Genomic DNA, 19,188 nt, shown 5'->3' with positions numbered 1-19,188 from the left:
TTAAATTTTAAATTACTAATTGTAATGATGATAATAATGATTTTTTTCATTTTATTTTCGTAAGCGAAATTTATAATAATAATAATAATAAATTAATTAATAACTTTTTTGTGCCAATTGTATAATTATATACTTATGTATAATAAAACCACGTGTATAGACTTAAATGAAGAAGAAAACAAAACAAAAACAAAAAAGCAAAAAAAAAAAAATTTGAAATAAAATTAAAAAAATTCTTAATTGAAAATCATTATTATTTTATTTAATTTTAATTTCTTTAAATTTCATTTAATACAAATAATAATAATAATAATAATAAATATTTTTTAGGGGGGAAGGGAGAAGCAGGGAAGAGTGAAAAGGAGGAAAAGTTGTGGAAGAATGAGAATATGGAGGAGGAGAATAGCGTTTAGTAAATTTCGTGATCTCTCCTTCCCTTCCTCCCTCCCTCCCTCCTTCCCCTCCCTTCAACTCTTTTTGTTTTTAATAAGAATTAATGATAATAATAATAATAATAGGGCAATTTATTTATTTTATTTTTTAGGGGGGCTTTAATAGAAATTAAATTTTTTATTATTATTTTATAAAATTAATTAAATCCGCGCGCGTTTTTTTTTTCTTTCTAATTAATAATAATAATAATAAAACTCGCGATAATATTAATGATAATAATGATGATAATAATTACGATCGGAGAAATTAAAATTAAAATTAAAAAAATTTCACGATTTGAATAATTTAAATTGATTTACAATCGATTAATCGTTCGTTCGATTCATCGAATTATTATTTTCTTTTTTTTTAATAATTTTTCGAAAGTGGAAAATTTTCTTTTTTTCTTTTTAACTTTTATTTCAATCCGAAAAAGAAATTAATTAATTTTTTATATCGTTTTCAAATCATTAATTTAATCATTAACGCTAATGAAAAAAAAATTTTTTTATTATTTATTTATTATTATTATTATTATTATTATTACTAATAATAAATTTCATAAAATTAAATTCCTTACATATCAAGGCATGCATTACAATTTATTATTAATTAAAATTAATTATAAATTTTTTTTTTTTGAATTTGTTTTTTATTAGGTGCACACAAAAATATAAAAAAAAAAAAAAAATTAAATAAAATTCAACTCAAATAATAATAATAATAAAAAAATAACTTAAATTATATGCTAGTCGGCTAAATTTTCATTTTTTCTTCTTTTTAAGTAAATTTTTTATACTTAGTTTAAAACTCCATTTTAACATAATGATAATAACGTAATAGTTCTTATTTAACATTAAGAAAAAATTTTTTTTTTTTTTTTTCGATAAGAGAAACATTAGAAACGAAAAAAAAAAAAAAAAAGAGTCAAGAGACTAAAATGGGGAAAAAAAAGGTTTAAACGTTACAAAAATTAATTAATATTATTATTATCATCATTTTTTCTTTTCCAATTTTATCATTTCCATCTCCAATTTAATCCTCATCTCAGGAATTTGATTTTTTATGTAGAGCTTTACGAAAGGCTGTCATGTCAACTTCAACGACGGCTTTACCTAATTTTCTATCAACTCCTCCTTTCAATCTGTAATAAAAAGAAAAAAAAATTATTAACAAACAATGATCGATAAAAAAAGTTATATAAATAGTATTATTATTATCATTTTTACGTTTTCGATGCGATGGCTAACGTCGATCTATTATTAACTAATAAACATTTCATCGGTTGACCGTCCAATTGTCTATTGTGATACACGTCTACTGCTTTAACCGCATCTTTGTGTAATTTATAAACGACTTCAGCGGTTCCAGGGCGCACAACTTTACTCGATATCAATTCTCCAATGTCTTCAAAAAGCTCCTAATATCATTTAAAAAATTAATTTTGTCAAATTATGCAAAAAAAAAAAAATTTTTAATTAATCGTACAGGTACAAACCTTAACATCTTCATGTGTGACAGATGGCACAAGATTCGATACGACTATTCTGTGACCGATAGGAACTTGAACATCTGGAGAACTATTCTTCATATTTTTAGCATTTATATCTAGTTTTGATTTTAACATGTTTGCTTTTTGTGTTGTCATGTTGCCTTCTTGACAAAATCTTTCACTTAGCGTTCTAGGAGGAGGTTTACTTCTTGCCATTGGTGGAGATTCTTTTATTATTTTAATCGGTTGTTCATCGTAAATGTTTCCACTTCTAAAAATTAATTTTTAAAATTTGATTTTAAATGTAAGACTGGTAATTTTTATTCAGGATAATTAGTTATATATGTATATATATATAAACCTCTTTAATATGCCGACTGTTTCTTGAGGTTTAACTTTTTTCGTTATAACAATCGGAGTGTCATCCATTTCCCAAGATGATGAATATCCTCTAGGTTCTAAATTTCTATTCATTCCCATTGTGATTCTAGATGTTGGAATGTCTGAGTATTCATTTATATTTGATATTGTCGGCTTAGACCAAGAATAGCTTTTATCTGATTCGAATAGCTTGTTATGAGGTAAGTCATTTTCGACTGTTCGATATAAAACTGAAGCTTCTTGCCTTCCTCTGAAGGCATAATCATACATATCTTCATCCATTGTAATTCTTTCTGTGTAATTTCTGTTCAGATAAGAGATGCCATCGCTATAATCCATTAATTCTTCTTCATGCAACAAACTATTTAGTCTGGGTTGTACAGTTCTTTGTAAAATTCCGGGTTCGGATAAAACGCGAGATTGTGGATTTCGAACGCTCGCTGTTAATGTACCTCTTTGACGCTCTCTTAATTTTAATAATCGAACTCTAGCATCAGTTTGCTTGGCTATTTGACCAAGTTTTTCTCTAGCATCGGTCATTTTAAGTCTTTGTTTTTGTATTATTTTGTTTCTGGCATCTCCAATGTTTGACTGTGTAGTTTGCCCCCACGTAAGCTTGTTTGCTGCAAGTCTTGAATTTTTATTTAGAGCGGTACCTGTGGCATTTTTGGGACTTCGATTATTTTGAAGTGTTTTTTTAACAGCTCCACCACTGTAACAACAAATATAAATATTATTCTAATAGGTTTTATCTCAAAGTTTGTGTTTTAAATTGAAAGCATGCGAAAGCGGTTTAAAACTTGACACGATGCTTAAAGGCAACATTTTTTTTTTTTTGGGCAACTGAACAAAAACTTACTTATTTCTATTTCGTTTTACCCCGGTTTTGATAAGTTTCTTTTTTATAATATCGTCTAAACTGAGTTCCAAGTCACCCATTTTTTAGAAAATAATACCCATCAAGAAGAAAACAATCTTAAATTACTTTTTTTTTTGGGCCCTTAAAAAACAATATGGCGGCTGCTTTTTGTAATGGCTCGTGATTTTAAACTTAATAATATATTTTAATACTATTTTAATTTCTTTTTCGTGGCAAATTCAATTAAATAATTTTAAATTTAAAATATTTTAAACGTTAAGTTTCAAAATTAAAAAGTTATTTTAAGTTATTGTTTAGTTTTAAAAAAATTTTTTTATAAAAATATTTTACATAAAAATGCACATTAAATTTATTTTATATATTTGTGTTGAAGAAGTTTTTCTTTCGATTGAAATGTAATTTTAAAAAAGGTAAAAAATAAAGAAACAATGTAGAAATGATTTATATAGTAAATAAATGATAATAAAATAAAATCGTAATATCTGTCAAAACCACTTGTTGGTATTTACGCGTTATCCAGGGGGCTTTAAGGCAGTGAAATCAACTGCCAACGGTTGTTTTGGTTGGAAAATGGCTGACTGTTTTGTTGAACCGTTACGTGGTGTTGATCAGTCAAATTCTTGCGCAGGAGAAACTCGCGATGTTTCGCAAAATAGTTTTAATGAAATTAAAACAAATTTAGGTAATTAAATCATTATTGTTTTTAACTATTGCTTTAATGACAAGTGGATTAACATATGTGAGATGAGCAATTTCTGATTGCACAAACAATCATTCGTGTGAGTCACAGTAGTAGTTAAGTAGTAGTTTCCCCAAAAAATAAAATTTAACTCAAAAATTCGTTAAAAACATTTTAATTTAATCATTTTGTGATTTTTTAAACATGTCATTTACATAAATTTACCGTAATATTAAGACGCATATGTGATTTTATTAAATATTGTTTCCATTCACTTTTTTTTTTTTTTTTTTTTTATAAATGTTTTTCTTTATCAATGACATAATACAGGATCTGAATGTCAGTTTTATTAATTAATAACAAGTATTTGACTCATTTGTATTTTTATTAAGTAAAACAAAGAGATTTCTTTTTTTTTTTTTAAATTTTTTAAACTGTTTTTTTTTTAAGGAGCCAATGAAATATAAAATATTACAAAAATGTAAATATTTATTTTGTTTGTGTTCATTGTAATTAAATAATTTGATTAGTGTTGAGGTTAAAACTTGAAATTTTTTTTTATAATCATTAAATATTTAAATCAAATTTCTTTTTTTTAAGATGATAGTGCTGCAGTGTCACCTATTTTAAGAGAAAAATTTCCAGAGAATCAACAAAGTCCAAATGGAGATTTATGTAAGTATTTTATATTCTTTGATAATCTCACAAAAATTTAATATTTTAAAATTTCTACAAAATATGAAATTTTTAATGTCGGTTAATTATTAAATTTTTCAAAACTTTAATTCTTATATAAACTTATTGAAATTAATTTAAGACCTTATTTGTATTTATTAAATTAATAATTATTAATTTGGATTAGCCAGAGCCATCGTTTAAATAATATTTTGTTTTACATCACTCGTAATAATTCAATAAGTTAATTATTTCCGATATTGCCTTTTGGGTTTTATTTAAATAATTTTTCAATTACTAACCATATTTGTAAAAAGTTACATAATTTCATTTTTAATCAAATTTTTAATTTTTATGGTTATCAAATTTATCGAAACCATTTTAATAATTGTTATAATACACATTACACATTTTTAACTAAATTCCTTTAGTGATTTCTTATTGCAAATAATATTTATGATAAATCAAATTATTTATTATTATTCGATTTTTATGACATGAATAGTTGCTGTATAAAAAATTATTAAAAATTTCATAAAATATTTGTCATCTTCATTATTATTATTATTATTAACAGGAACTTATAAAGAGTTTCGAACAGAAATAATAATAATATTATTTAACTTTGGATTAAAATTTAGTTTTTTTTTTTTGGAAAATGGAGAAATTTTTTTTTTTTTTCAAAATTTATGTATTTACAAATGTTTGCTTGACTTTTTTTTTAACTTCATGGTTGGCTTTCATCCAGTTTAAATGATATGTTCAGATGGTTGTTTTTACAAAAAAAAAAAAAAAATTATTCTCGATTAACTGACCTTTGGCATTAATTTTTTTTTTTTCTTTTTTTAACACTAAATATGTTCCTTTTTTTGTTTTTCTCTCTCTCTCTCTCTTGTTTTTCTTTTTTTTTTTTTTTTGTATTTCAAGGCTCTAACAAAGGAGCGTTTATTAATTTAACAGGAGCCAAGAGTGAAATAAAAAAAAAAAACTAAAAAACTGGGATGAAATCCAAATTTTTACTGCGGAGATGTTTTTTATACAGTTAAGATAAATTTAACTTAGCCTTTCTTTTATTTTATTTCTTCCATCTACTTTTAAACAGTGTGTATAAATTAATTTTATTATTATTATTATTTTTTTTTTAAGGTAAAAAACCTGGGGTTTTAAATAAAAGTTCTTCTTCTTCCCCCTACTAACTAATTTCTTAATATTAAAAATTCTCTTTAGTAAATTTAATCTTTATCTTTATTAATTTATTAAAAATTAAATTATTTATTGAAGTTGATTGCATATAAAAAAAAAAAAAAAAAAAAAACGTGGAAGAAGAATGAAGAAGCAATTTAAAATATGTAGTATGAAAAAAAAACAAAAAAAAAAACTGTTTTCATTACCTTAAAAATATATAATATATATATGAAATATTGATTTTTATTTTTAATTATTTCTTTTCAGGTACGTTTTCAACATCCACACCTAAAACCTGCATAAATGAAGGTAAGAAGTTGTACCTTTTTTTTTTTCTCTTCCTTCTTCTTCTTCTTTTTCTTTTTATTGAAAAGAGGGGGGAGGGGATTTCGAGTCATTAAATAGTGATTAATCGGTTAATTTAAAATTATTTTTTAAAGGAAAAGGTAATAAAAATTAAAAAAAAAAAAAAAAAATTCTTTCGTAATAATAATAATAATAATAATAATGGTAAAGAATAAAATGGCGCTACATTTAAATCAAAGGCTCTTTTTTTTTGTCTGCCCTTAAATTAACCGATGGAATGTTTAAAAAAAAAAAAAATTCTCCTGACTGCACCTGTGCGTGTAAGTGCGTATGTGCGTGAGTGCGTGCGTGTGTATGTGTTGTATGCGGGAGAATTTTCGTGGGCCAGCCAGGTTCAAATAAACAATGATACGGTAGTAGTACAAGTAAAAGAATTTTTTTTTTTTATTGAAATACAAGTTAAGGCGCCTTCGGTTTTTTTTTTTTTTTTTTTTTAAATTTTTTATTGTTTTTAGGCGATAAAATCACGTTTTTAAATTTTTTTTTTTTTTGTTTTGTTTTTGTGGGGAGCAAGCAGAGGTGGTGAAGTGAGTAAAAACGTACCTGGCGAAGTAAATAACGTAAATTTTCTTTTTATTTTCATAATGAAATGTAAATATTTTGTAATATGATTAGAGCAAAAAAAAAAAAAAAAAAAAAATCTTATTTATTAGTGATAATGTTGAAATTCAATCGAAAATCATAACAAGTTTTCATGGGTATGTGGTTCTTATCGTAAGCTTTTTCCAGTCGTCGTAATGGCGGTTTAATTTAAATAATAATAATAATAATAATAATAAAAATGTAGTCTTGTGCGTTGAATTGAAAGGTAGTGTGTATAGAGAATAGCAGAAAACTTTGCTTTTTTTTTATTTATAAAATGTGATGCCTAAAACCGACTGTGTCATCGTCATTTGTTTCGATCTTACTAAAATTCATCCGAAGCTTTTTTTTTTTTTTTTTTGATTAATTGGCTGATCGATTGATTGATTGATTGATCGATCGATTGATTGGTTTTATGGTTATTCGCTTTTTGTTTCGCTTCTGTGCAACAACCAAATAATTTTATTTTATTTTTAAATCGGTGTTTACTCATTTATTTATTTATTTTTAATAATTTCTTTTTTTTTTTTAAACGAGACTTTCGCGTTCGCATTACAGATTTCAACAATTTCGTAATAATAATAATAATAATAATAATAATGATTTGTTTTCACTTTGAATTTTATTATTTTGTCGTAGAAGAGTGAGAATAGTCGATTGTTATATTAAAACGAGTGGTACCACTTGAAATATTTAAATAATTTGAATTTTATATTTTCAAAACTACCGCGAGAGAGTGTCAGAGAGTATTTAAGGTTTAAGAGGAGAAAGTGTATTTAGGTATAATTGTAAAAAAAAAAAAAAAAAAAAAAAAAGAAAGGGAAATATGCGCGAGGATAAAATAATTTAATGAAGAGTTTATGTGTGCGTGTGCGTGCGTGCGTGTGGCAGCCGAAGAGAATGAAAAAATCAACCCAAGGCTCAAGGATGTGGTACCCGTAAATGCACGGGGGTATTGTTGAAAATGATTGTAATTCGTCTGCTATTTGGATTACGTACTTATTAACACCAGAAGATTTTTTTCATATACGAGCATATTGTGAACCTCCACCTCTAAAAAACACTTTCGTTTTGTTAACAAAAAAAAAAAAAAAAAAAAGAATATTTAGCCCAAATTTTAGTCAATAATTAAGGTTTTTTGTTTTTTTACCGAAAAAGATTATACGTACTATCCGAGGAGTAGTAGTAGTAGTAGTAGTACCCTACATTTATCATTCTTTTATCTTGAGTACTGAAAGGGTGTCTTTGGGTGTCGGAATTCCAACCTAATAAGATTTAAATTGGTTTGAAAGTAAAGCCGAACGAACCAGTTTCATCATCATCATGTTGTTGTTGTTGTTGTTGTTGTATTTTCAAAATTTTAAGAAATATCATTCAAGATGGTTTACGTACAGGTTCTTGGATTTTTTTTATATTATTTATCGTTATTTGTGTGTCGACGAAAAATTTCATTCCTGAAAAACCTATTTTTTTATTGTTCGAAAAAAAAAGGCATTCTCGTTTAGAGAATTATTATTATTATTATTATTATTTGACGTTGTTAATTTTTGTTTATTTTGTTTTCTATGCATTGGAGATTTTTTTTTAATTTTGAAAATGTTAAATTACGTAATAATTGATAGTGGGGCAAGGGGGAGGTTGGGGGAAGGGAAATTTATTTGTATTATTATCAATTAAGTTTTTATTTGATATTTGAATTGGTGGGTGGGTTTCTTGCGGGTAAATTAAATCAATTTTTTTTTTTTTTTTTACATTTATAAGGATATTCGTGATAAAATTGTGACTGATGACCACTACTTCCCCCCCCCAAGAAAAAAAGTTTTTTTTTTTTAATAATCACACCCAGTCACGTAAGTTTTTGTAATTCTTGTTCATTTATTAAAAAAAGATTTAAAGAAAGAAAAATTGGATTAATACATTCGTGTTTTTTAAATAATAATGACTGTATTTATAATTTCGTAATTTGAGTGGATTATTTTCGAAATGAGCGGTCGTTTTTGAAAGAAAAAAAAAAAAAAAAAGAAATTTTTTTTTTTTATCATCGTCCATGTTTTTGTTATTATTTTAGTATTATTATTATTATTACTACTACAAGTGTTTTTTTTTTTTTTTGGCCTTGCGCGGGAAAAAATTTGTAAAATTGACATCGTTTGAACTCTAACGTTTCTTTTACGGTGGTAAACGTGTTCAAATGTTGTGAAAGTGAAAATGAAAGAAAAAAAAAAAGTTGCGCGCCACGATCGAAATTGTTGTAGTGGAGCGCTGCGATCGACTAACAAGAGTCAGTTGAACGCGAAATATGTAGCGGATGAAACCGTTATAAATATATGGTCGAGTTTTTATTTATTTATTTATTTATTTTTTTCTTTTATTTTCTGTTCAAAAAAAAACAAATGAATTGAGTGAATTATTAAATAAGTTTGTCGGTGTCGTATTAAATAAAAAGGTTTAAATCGATTTCGAACGGATACGCGAAAAAAGGTAAACGGCCTTATCTGCGTTAGGTTATACATGTAAATCAAAAAAAAAAAAAAAAAATTCAAAATTTAACATGGTGGCAATGAAAATGAAATTGTCCGTGGTTTGAAAATTATTTGGCGGTAATTATTATTATTATTATTATTGGCAAAAACGAATGTAATCTCAGAATTTGATATAAAACTCTTCTTTTTTTTTTTTTTTAATAACTTGGACGCGTATTATTTTGTTTTTGTTGCGAATTATGATTGATAGGAAATGAATGTGAATTTATTAATACAGGCATCGAACTTGTTCTTATCATACGCGAAATTATTATTATTATTATTACTTTTTTTTTGTGTTTGGCAAATATGGCGTGATTTATTTGTGATTTGCCTACCTTTTCATATTAATTACCGTGAGTTTTTTTTTAAATTTTTAAATTTTGTGATAAGGCGTGTTTGTTTTTTTTTTTTATTAAAAATTCAACATTTGATCATTTGACGTTTTAAAAATTGTAATGTAATCATATTAAATGGGGAGGGGAGGGGGGGGAAAATACAAATCGTGGTTTTATCGATCAGATCGATTACAAACAAATTTTTAATTAAAAATAAAAGTGAAAATACATGACGATTGTTTTGTAAAAAAAAATTGAAATTTATTTTCATGGCGTCCTCTAAGGGGAAATTGACAAAAAACGGCAAAAATGTTTCTTTTAAAGTAATAATAATAATAATAATGCTGTACTACGCGCACTCCTGCCACTTTCATCTATTTTTTTAAATTCATTATAAAGTGAACGCCCGCCGTGTAACACACGCACACGCATATATATATAGTTCACTAACGAGACTATAACGGTTTTTTTTTTTTTTTGGCTAGATTTTTTTTTTTTAAAACTTTGTCGGCGTGCACAGGTGTATGGATGGATGTTTGGTGGTAACCGTTTTTGTGAGAGAGAGAGAGAGAGAGAGAGAAACGTTGTCGTTACGACAACATTCTGTCGAAAATATTCGGCGGCAGGTCGAGGCTGCGCTTTAATGCAAACATCGATTTTGGAATTTGACCCAAGTCGACGAATAACGAAGGTCGTCTGGTTCTTTTCCTACTCCATACTCTACATGTGTGTGTGTGTGTGTGTGTGTGTGCGCGTATATACCCGATGACCAGGTGAACAAACGTTTCGTTTCCCTTTTCATCACCGGTAGTTTTTTTTAATTTTTTTTTTTTTTTTTTTTTTTCAAAGGGGGTAGTAGTAGGCTCCGAAAGATATTATAACGAAAAAAAAAAAAAAAATTTTTGTTACGATTCATTAGGTTAACGAGAAGGTTAAATTCTGGCGCATCATTTTTCCCGGTCAAAGAAGCCGCCATAATTTTTTTTTTTTTTTTTTTTTTTTTTTCAGTCTTCCATTGCATACTTATAAATTTTTGTTCTGTTAAATATTTTAACAAATTGTATCAAATGACCCTCGTTTTATTTACGTAAAAAAAAAAAAAAGGGTTTGCCATCGATACCAACGTTTAAAAATAACTTAAGTGCGATGATGATGATGATGATGATTTGATGGTCTCGTATTATGATGGTGGGTGTTGTTGTATCGTTCGTTTAATCGAGTTCCAAGTTTCAAAAATAAAATTTATACGTTTTTAAATGTGCGTGTGTGTGTGTGTGCGTGTGCGTGTGCCAAAATTAACGTAATAATCGTTCATTTATCGAATTTCATTAGGTAAATTTTGTGGGATGGATGTGAGGAGGGGGGGGGGAGGACAAGAGGGTGGGTAGACGGTAGGCACAAAAAAGGACTAGGATATCAAATGTCGTGTCTTTAGGGTATTTTTTTTATTTTTCGGTTTTGAGTAAAAGGAAAAGCGTAGGAAATGGCGTACGCGAACAAAGAATTTTCAAAAAATTCGTTTTTTCCTTTTTCACGTATTTATTTCAATTTTTTTTTTTATAATGGACGTATCAGGTGAAAAAAAATTAAGGCCGAATTTAATTTTTTTATTATCAAAAGTGCGTGCGTGCGTGCGTGCGTGCGTGCGTGCGTACGTACAATTTCTAGTTTCCGCCTTTTTTGCTTGAAATATAATAACAAACAAGTCGACGAATTTTTCGACAAATATCAGAATCGTGAAAGTTTGTCGATGAGAAATGAAAACAATAAAGAAAAAAAAAAAAAAAAAAACAGAAAAAAATTTTATTTATTAAAATCAGGTTTATAATTAAGGTTCACAAATTAAAACCGACATAACGAACCTGAACGGTTAAATGAGAAGTTAAATTTTTTTTTTTTTTTTTTTTTTGATTTTCATGCACGAGTAACGAATTAAAAAAAAATTTTTTTTTTTTTTTTTTGTTTTGTTGTCACTACTGTTTCAATTAGTTTTCGAAATGGGGTTTGCCGTTTTTTTTTTTTTTTTAGTAAATGAATATTCATTCATCCGTGATGACGGTTCGATACATATTTCATTGATTGATTTTATTTTTTCACGAGAATGTGAATTATTTTTTCAATTCGGGGAGGGGGGGGAGGGAAACAACAAGGGAAAACGCAAATAAATTTGAGTGTAATGAATGAGAATAAAAAAGTTGTCGAATGCGTTACAAGGCGGATGTGAAAAGATTCAACTTCGATTATGTTTCGACGATATTACGACTAGAGAGAGTCGCGATATATCGTTTTTAAAATGATTTTCGATTCGATTTTTTCGAATAAATATGTTTTGTTTCTATTTCGTTCGTTTAGATTTACATTCGATTCGATAATAACTTATTTTGAATTTAATCGGCTTAGTTTTTATTAGAGTTGATTCAAAGTTTTTTTTATTTTTTTTTTATTTCTCCATCTTTTTAGTGTTTGTAGAAAAACGTTTAAAAGGGGAGGAGGAAGAGAGGGAAAATTTTCAATTTTCCCTACGGTTTACTTATTATTTTATCATTGTTATTTTTCTTTTTCGAGGAAAAAAAACATACAAACAAACAAACATTAATTGTTTACGAATAAGAGAGAAAAAAAAAAAAGAAACGAAACAAGTTTCAATTTAAAAAAAAATAAATATTTTTGTCCGTTTGTTTGTTTGTTTTTTGTTTTTGTTTTTTTGTTTTGTTTTTTGTTTTCCCTGGAACTCATTAATTATAATTATTGTTTGTTTGTTTGTTAGCGATTGTGTTTCGTTTTAAAAGTGAAAATTTTATATACGTATATATATTAAAGGAAAAGGAAAAAAAATCACTTCGTTTGAAATTATCGTATTAAATCGTTTACACCAAAAAAAAATTGTTTTCGTTTGTTTTTCGTCCTGTTTCCTTTTTTTGTTTTCGAAACAAGACGAAACGCATTCAAAATTCTTAAATTTTTTTTTCTTTTTGGTTGAATTTTCGTGGCGTGGTATGTATAAATTTACCGTTAATTTCGTTTCATTGTCAAAAAGAAAAAAAAAAACCAATTATATAAAAAGTAATACGTTTATTTATTACATTTTTGTTTGTTTGTTGTTGTTTTTATTTCTCATCGTTCATGTTGTTCGGTTATTATAATAAATTACAATAGTGAGTTGAATGTGAGAAAAATTGAATAAAAAAAACAAACAAAAGTTTGAAGACAAATGGAAAAATTGTAAGAAAGTAATAATAATAATAATAATAATTAATTATTTTAACGGTCTTTAAGACAAAAAAAAAAGAAATTGTAAATTGAGAAAAAATTATTATTATTATTTTATTATTATTATTAGGATTTTTTTTTGTAACGTAAACGTGAAGTTTAATAATAACGCGAATGCATGGTCAAGGACGTTCGAACCATATAAACCCCACCTTTAATTGTTTTCAAACGACAACAACAACAACACTTTGTTGTTTTGTTTGTTTAAAATTAATAAATGTAAGTCTCGAACTACGTTTTATTTATTTATTTTTATTTATTTTATTTAAATTTTATGTTTTTACTTTTTTTTTTTTTAAATATTGCAAATGAGAGAAAATATGTGGAAAAGCGAGAAAACTTTTTAATCGCGTTTTCCAAAAAAATTTTCACGTTTTTTTTTTTTTTTTTGGTTGTCGTTGACTTTTTTTTTAAGTTGTCTTGTGTTTGTCTTTACATTAAAATAAATTGAGAGAGATCAGTATTATTATTATTATTATTATTATTATTATTATTATTATTATTTTTACGTTAAACTTTGTTTAAAAAAAAATTATCGTGTAAATAACTTTCTTTTCGTTTGTTTTCTTTTCTTTTCGTTGGTTTTCCCGTGTTTGTTGTATAATTATATTCGGTGGGAAAATGAATTTGTTTTAGGGTTGGTAAAGTTTTTTTTGCGTTTTTTGCGTTTTTTGCGTTTTTTGCGTTTTTATCAACGCCCCGCAAAATAATAATTGATCAGGTGATGGGGGGAGGGGGGGCAGGTTGGAAATTCATGAGAAAAAACAATTCTAAAAAAAAAAAAAAAAAATTCGTGTTCTTATCGGAGACGTTCAGTCTGTTGTTTTTCTTTTTTTATTGGAAAAGTAGTTTAAAATTTAAAATAGAAAAAAAAAAAGAAAATTACAAAATGATTTAAAAATAATTTCGACCTATTTTTTTCCTTTATGTTGTTCGTTTCGATTTTATCAAATTTTTTGTTTTTTTTTTGACACGAGTTGGAGGGAGGGGGGAAATTTTTTTTAATTTTCCTTTTACGGGAAAAATTTACGAACATTTTTCATTTTTTTTTTTTTTAAATTGTGGAAATTCGGACATCGCGTCAACGTGGGAAATTTAAAAAAAAAATTGTAATTGTTGAGATTTATCAAACAACGTTAAAATTCCGTCGTGGCATTAGTTAGTTATAAAACGTATAAATTTGTTTTTTTTTTTTTTTTTTTTTGAATGCGTTTTAACTCAACATCCGCTCGTGTACCTTATTATTTTTTGTTTCTTTCTCTCTCTCTCTCTCTCTCTCTCTCTCTCTCTCTGGTGAACACCTGACAAAATTTTTTTTTTATCTTTTTTGTTTGACTGATTTATGTCGACGCACACGTACAGGTACATACAAACAGATACATAGACGAAAATATGGCGCGTTTAAAAAAAATTAAAATTTTTTTTTATTAAATTTAATTGCTTGTATATGTTTGTTTTATCATTATCATTATTATTTTTTTGCGTCGTCTTCTTCGCGCGTTTCTCTCTCTCTAACTTTCCGTTAAAATTTAAAAAAAAAATTTAATTTAATAAATATTTCCTTCCGAATAAGGAAAAGTGATGATAATAATAATAATAATAATTATAATATATGGAATATTAAATGAGTCAGTCCGCGGTGTCAGTTCATCTCACGATTTTTTAACTTTTTCGAATTCTACGCCAATAATCGTTTATCATTTTAGGTACGTTAGGTATTTCGTACCTTAAAAATTTTTGTTATATTTTTCATGTTTTTTTTTTTTTTTTTTTTTTTTTTTGCGTTTTGTTCAGTCGTTGTTCAGTTCGTTGTCGTGTTTTGTAATTAATTGTTCAGCAATACAAGCATCAAGTCAACATCACGTTGATGAAATTCGCGTTTGTTTTTTTTTTTTTTTTTTAAAAACCTTTAAGGTTTGCGAAATTTAAAGGAAATTGTTAGAAAAATAAAATTTAATGTTTTTCTAGAAAGTAATAATAATAATAATAAGCAGAAATGTTTGTTTTTTCTTTTATGTTTTAAAACGAAAGCGAAATAATAATAATAATAATAATAATAATTAATTTTTATTTTTCATTTAGCCCTCCGGGGGACATTTAAAAAAAAAAAAAAAAAAAAAAAATTTTTTTTTTTAATTGTTCGGAGTAATCTTAATTAAAACTCGAGCTTAATAATAATAATAATAATAATAATAATAATAATAATAATAATAATAATAATAATAATAATAATAATAATAATTCAAGGTCGGGAAACGAATAAAAACATGACATTTCGTTGTGAAAATTCGTTTTTTGTTTGAAAAAAAAAAGAAAAAACGTCAAAAAGAATCGTAGCTAATTATATAATCATCATCATCATTATTTAAATTGTTCAGTTATGTGAAAATTCTTATCGGGAAATTTTTTTTTTTTTTTACTTAATCTCCCTTCCCCCTTTCCCCCAAAACGGAAAATCCGGTGTGAAAAATCAAAAGTGATTTTTTTTTTTTTAAATAGTAAAAGTATTTTAAAAACAAAAAATTTATAAAAAAAAAAAAAAAAGAATTTAGAAATGAAATCGATTATAATAATTAGGACGTAACCGTAATGATGTCTATCCGCCTCGGCGGAGTGTACCTCGTACCTACTAGTCCGGTGGGAACACCGACAGGAGGAACTCCCACCACTCCGATAAAAACGACAAATATTTTATTAGGACCGCAGCGTAGTAATAGTTTGGATTATTTAAATTTCGAAGAGAAAAGACAGATAATTGCGTCGAGTTTGTCTCTGTCGGATTTTCTACAGCATGGACCCGCCGTGGCTGCTGCCAAAGGGGTCGAAGCGACGAAAATTATCGTAGCCGGTGAGTTTCCAATTATTATTATCACTATTATTATCATCATCATTATTATTATTAGTCGTTTTTCACTTTGATTCTTTTGTATATGTGCTGCTGTTGCTGCTGCTGCTGCTGCTCCAACAGCACGTAATCGTGTACGTATTTACGTTATCATTGACGTTCGATTGACAGTCGATTTTACGATGGAAAGCGGTAGTAATAATAATAATGATGATACCTTATTAATTATTCCATTGTCCTCGTAGTAAAATGTTTTTGAATTTTCAATTAATTACCGTTGATCAAACTCGAAAGTAAAAGTAGTAAAAAAAACTTTTTTTTTGTTGCTGTTGTTGTTGATGTCAAAAAGAAAACGCTGCAGGAGTTTGGAAAAGAGAGAGAGAAAGGGAAGGAAAAAACGCTGTGAATACATTTTACGTCAAAGCTTTTTATTAATAATAAAAAAGTAGAGTTTTTTTTTTTTTTTATTGCTCGATAAAAAGCTTTTTCCTTCATTAAAACAAGAAGGAAAAAGTAACAACAATAAAAAAGAAAAAAGAAAAAAATGACTCGAAGCTTTTTTTTTTTTAAAACAAAAAAAAAAAGCTTCAAGTTTCAAGTGTCAACCCAACAACAAAAAAAAAAAAAGTTTTTTTTTGTTTTTAGCAAAGGTAAAAAAGGAAAAAAGGAAAAAAAAGAAAAAATCATGAGTTATATGTTTACTTATTGTTTTTAGCAAAATGATAAGATGCTGTTTAAACTGGTTTTTTCTTTTTATTATCATTTTTTAAACAAAGGTTTTCTGAAACGCGCGAAAAGTTGAATTTTCTTTCTTTTTTCTGTTTGACTTTTTGACTTTTTGAACTACCGAAAAAAAAATATTTAAAATTTGTTTGTTGTTGTTTTTTTTGTGGTTGTTTTTCGTGGTTGTTGGTTGTTGGATTAACGAAAAAAGAAACCTTAAAAATTACAAACGTTCGATTCTTGTGTTACGTTCGATTTTTTCCTTTTTTTATTTATTTTTATTTTCGGAATTTGATTTTTTTTTGGGGGGGCGGGGTGGGGGATCATTAGGGGATTCGAAAAGGGATTTTTGAGGATTTGAGTCTAACGACTGAGTTGTAAAATTTCAATCGTTAGCATCGTCGTATTTTTACATGGAGTCTCGACAAGTAAAAAAATTTTCATTACTCGTACGAAATTTGCAACACGCAATTTTTTGAATGAACGAAAAAATTCGTAATTAAATTTTTGTTGTTGTTGATAATTTATCATTCACGACAAACAAACAGACAAACAAACAAACGAAAAAGAACGATCAAAGTCGTGAAAAGATTTGATCGTCGAGAGAGAGAGAAACGTCGCTAACGGGTTCGCAAAAGATAAATTTATTTTTAACGGTACCGCATTTTTTTTTTTTTTTTTTTTTAATAAATTAAATTTTGTAATCCGTCGACACTTTTGACATTTTTTCGTTCGAACGTAAACACGAAATTTGTCATAGAGTAAAAAAAAAAAAAAAAAAAAAAAAAAAAGTTGGTAACAATGATTCTTGTTCAAACAATCGAGATTGTGTCGTTTCCTTGTTTTTTTGTTGTTGCGTTTTTGCGTGGCATCTAATTATTTGAAAAAATCGTTATTATTATTATTATTATTATCGTAAATAAACCTAAGAAATGTATGGAAAAACGATTTGAGCAAGGTTTTCCTTCCCCCCCCCCCTTTTTAAACTTTCACGTGTATTAATTTTTTTTTTTGAGGAAAAATTTTAGGATTTAAAGAAATTTTTTTTTGTTGTTTTTGATGATTGATTGATTGATTGATTGATTGAATCTTTTTTTTTTTTTTTTTTTTTCGTAAACATTTTTGAAATCGATATCGTGAGTTACAAGTGTAAAACGATAGGTCGTCGTTTTTTAATTAATTAATTTGATTAATCAGTCGTTTGTTTGATTGATTGAAGAATCATATCGTTAATTATATTCGATGAATTTTTATTATTTTTTTTTTTTTGTTCATTTATGTACATATTTATATGTATTTGTTCGATTCGAAACTTTACATTTAGTCACGTGACTTGAGTAATAGGTACGTGGCTTTAAAAGCATTTAAAAGAGAAAAAAAAATTTTTTTTTTTTTTTTTTTGTTCTGTGCTAATAGCAAATTTCTTTTGACTTTTACGACTTCATCATCATCATCTATCATCACATTGTTAATGTATTCAACTTGCTAATGTATTTAACGTTACGCATTCGTTTGTTTCGCTCTCTTTCTTTTTCATTCTCTCGCTCGTTTGTTTGTTTGTTTGTTCGTCTTTTTGCTTGCTTGTTTTTTTGTTTGGAATGTTTTTAAAAGAAAAACATAAAAGGTTTTACTCGTGATCGTTTTAATTCCCCCCGTGACGAGAGATTTTCGAGGGTTAACGGACTAAACAATTCCATCGGTTGGTGTTATCACGATTTTCGAATCTCTTATCATTTTTTTATTGTTTCGAAAAAAAATGTCTTATTCGACTTACGTAGTATAGAAATTGTTTGTTCGCAATTAAAAAATTAATTTTTTTTAATTGTTACGACCTCGACCTCACACGATGGTTAAAAATGCCATCACCGCCATCTTAAGTCACAACATAGTTTCGTCAGTTGAAAATTGTAAAATGCTCTTCATTTACATTTTACACACACACACACACACACACACGAAACAAATTTAGGACAAAGGAGAGAGAAAAAGAAAAAGAGAGAGAGAGAGAGAAAATCGAGTACAACAATTAATTAATTATTTTATTAATGTAATTAAGTCATATTAGTTTCCATTAAATTTTTAATATTACAAAAAATCTGAATCTCAATTTCAATCTCACTTAACTTTTACGAACTGTTATTAACCTTTTACTTCCTTTTTCGAAAGCAGAAGAAACACGCATTTGCAAATTTATTTATTTATTTAAAAAAAAAAAAGGGGGGGAGGGGGAAATTGAAATCGGGTATTTAATTTATTGACCCGAAAGTATTTTTAAATTCGAAAAAAAAATTATCGGGTTATTATTATCATTATTATTATTAGATATTACGTTGGGACTGCGTAAAGGTGAAGTACTCGAAAAGGTTAATAAGATTACCAACCTCCTGATCTAAATCGATTTCAGGTTCACGATTAAAATTTTACTATGGTGACGTCATGTAGGGAAAGGGTTGAAGAAGAAATTCATGTGTGTGTCAAAAGCAAATTTTTTTTTCTTGCTTGAAGGGGGATGGTGGGGATGAGGGGTAAAGGACAATTGAGAGATTCGTAATTATTCGAAGAAAGTTTTAAAGAAAATTATTCCATGTCAAAATTTTCTAAACCTAAAAAACTTTTTAACGAATAATGCGTTTAATCTTCTGTGCGATTCTTCCCTTCGCCCTCCCCTTTCCTGCCCCCCCCCCCGAAAAAAAAGAAAAGAAAATGATTTCGTATAAGTTTTTTTATTACCGTCGTCGTCGTCATCATCGTAAGCGATCAATGGGGAAAAAAAAAGTTTTTAAAATGAATTTTCTTTCGTACCAAGGGAAGAAGCTAT

General features: G+C 26.9%; 2 protein-coding genes across 2 annotated transcripts; one reads left to right on the top strand and one right to left on the bottom strand.

Annotated features, from left to right (window-relative positions):
- Positions 1–1,479: 1,479 nt before the first annotated feature.
- Positions 1,480–3,244, bottom strand: Phum_PHUM556460 (uncharacterized protein; the record flags this gene model as incomplete). The annotated part of the gene is made up of 5 exons (XM_002431841.1): positions 1,480–1,576; positions 1,683–1,852; positions 1,931–2,192; positions 2,286–3,017; positions 3,165–3,244. The coding sequence occupies 5 exons, from the start codon at positions 3,242–3,244 to the stop codon at positions 1,480–1,482; spliced, it is 1,341 nt and encodes a 446-aa protein (XP_002431886.1).
- Positions 3,245–15,394: 12,150 nt separating this feature from the next.
- Positions 15,395–15,892, top strand: Phum_PHUM556450 (uncharacterized protein; the record flags this gene model as incomplete). Its single annotated transcript, XM_002431840.1, has 2 exons — positions 15,395–15,650; positions 15,771–15,892. The coding sequence occupies 2 exons, from the start codon at positions 15,395–15,397 to the stop codon at positions 15,890–15,892; spliced, it is 378 nt and encodes a 125-aa protein (XP_002431885.1).
- Between the last annotated feature and the right edge of the window lie 3,296 nt (positions 15,893–19,188).

The sequence above is a fragment of the Pediculus humanus genome, genomic scaffold (genome assembly GCF_000006295.1).
Source record: "Pediculus humanus corporis 1103172108296 genomic scaffold, whole genome shotgun sequence".
NCBI lineage: Eukaryota > Metazoa > Arthropoda > Insecta > Psocodea > Pediculidae > Pediculus > Pediculus humanus.
Note: the sequence above shows the minus strand (reverse complement) of the source record. Positions and strands in the feature narration are given on the sequence as shown.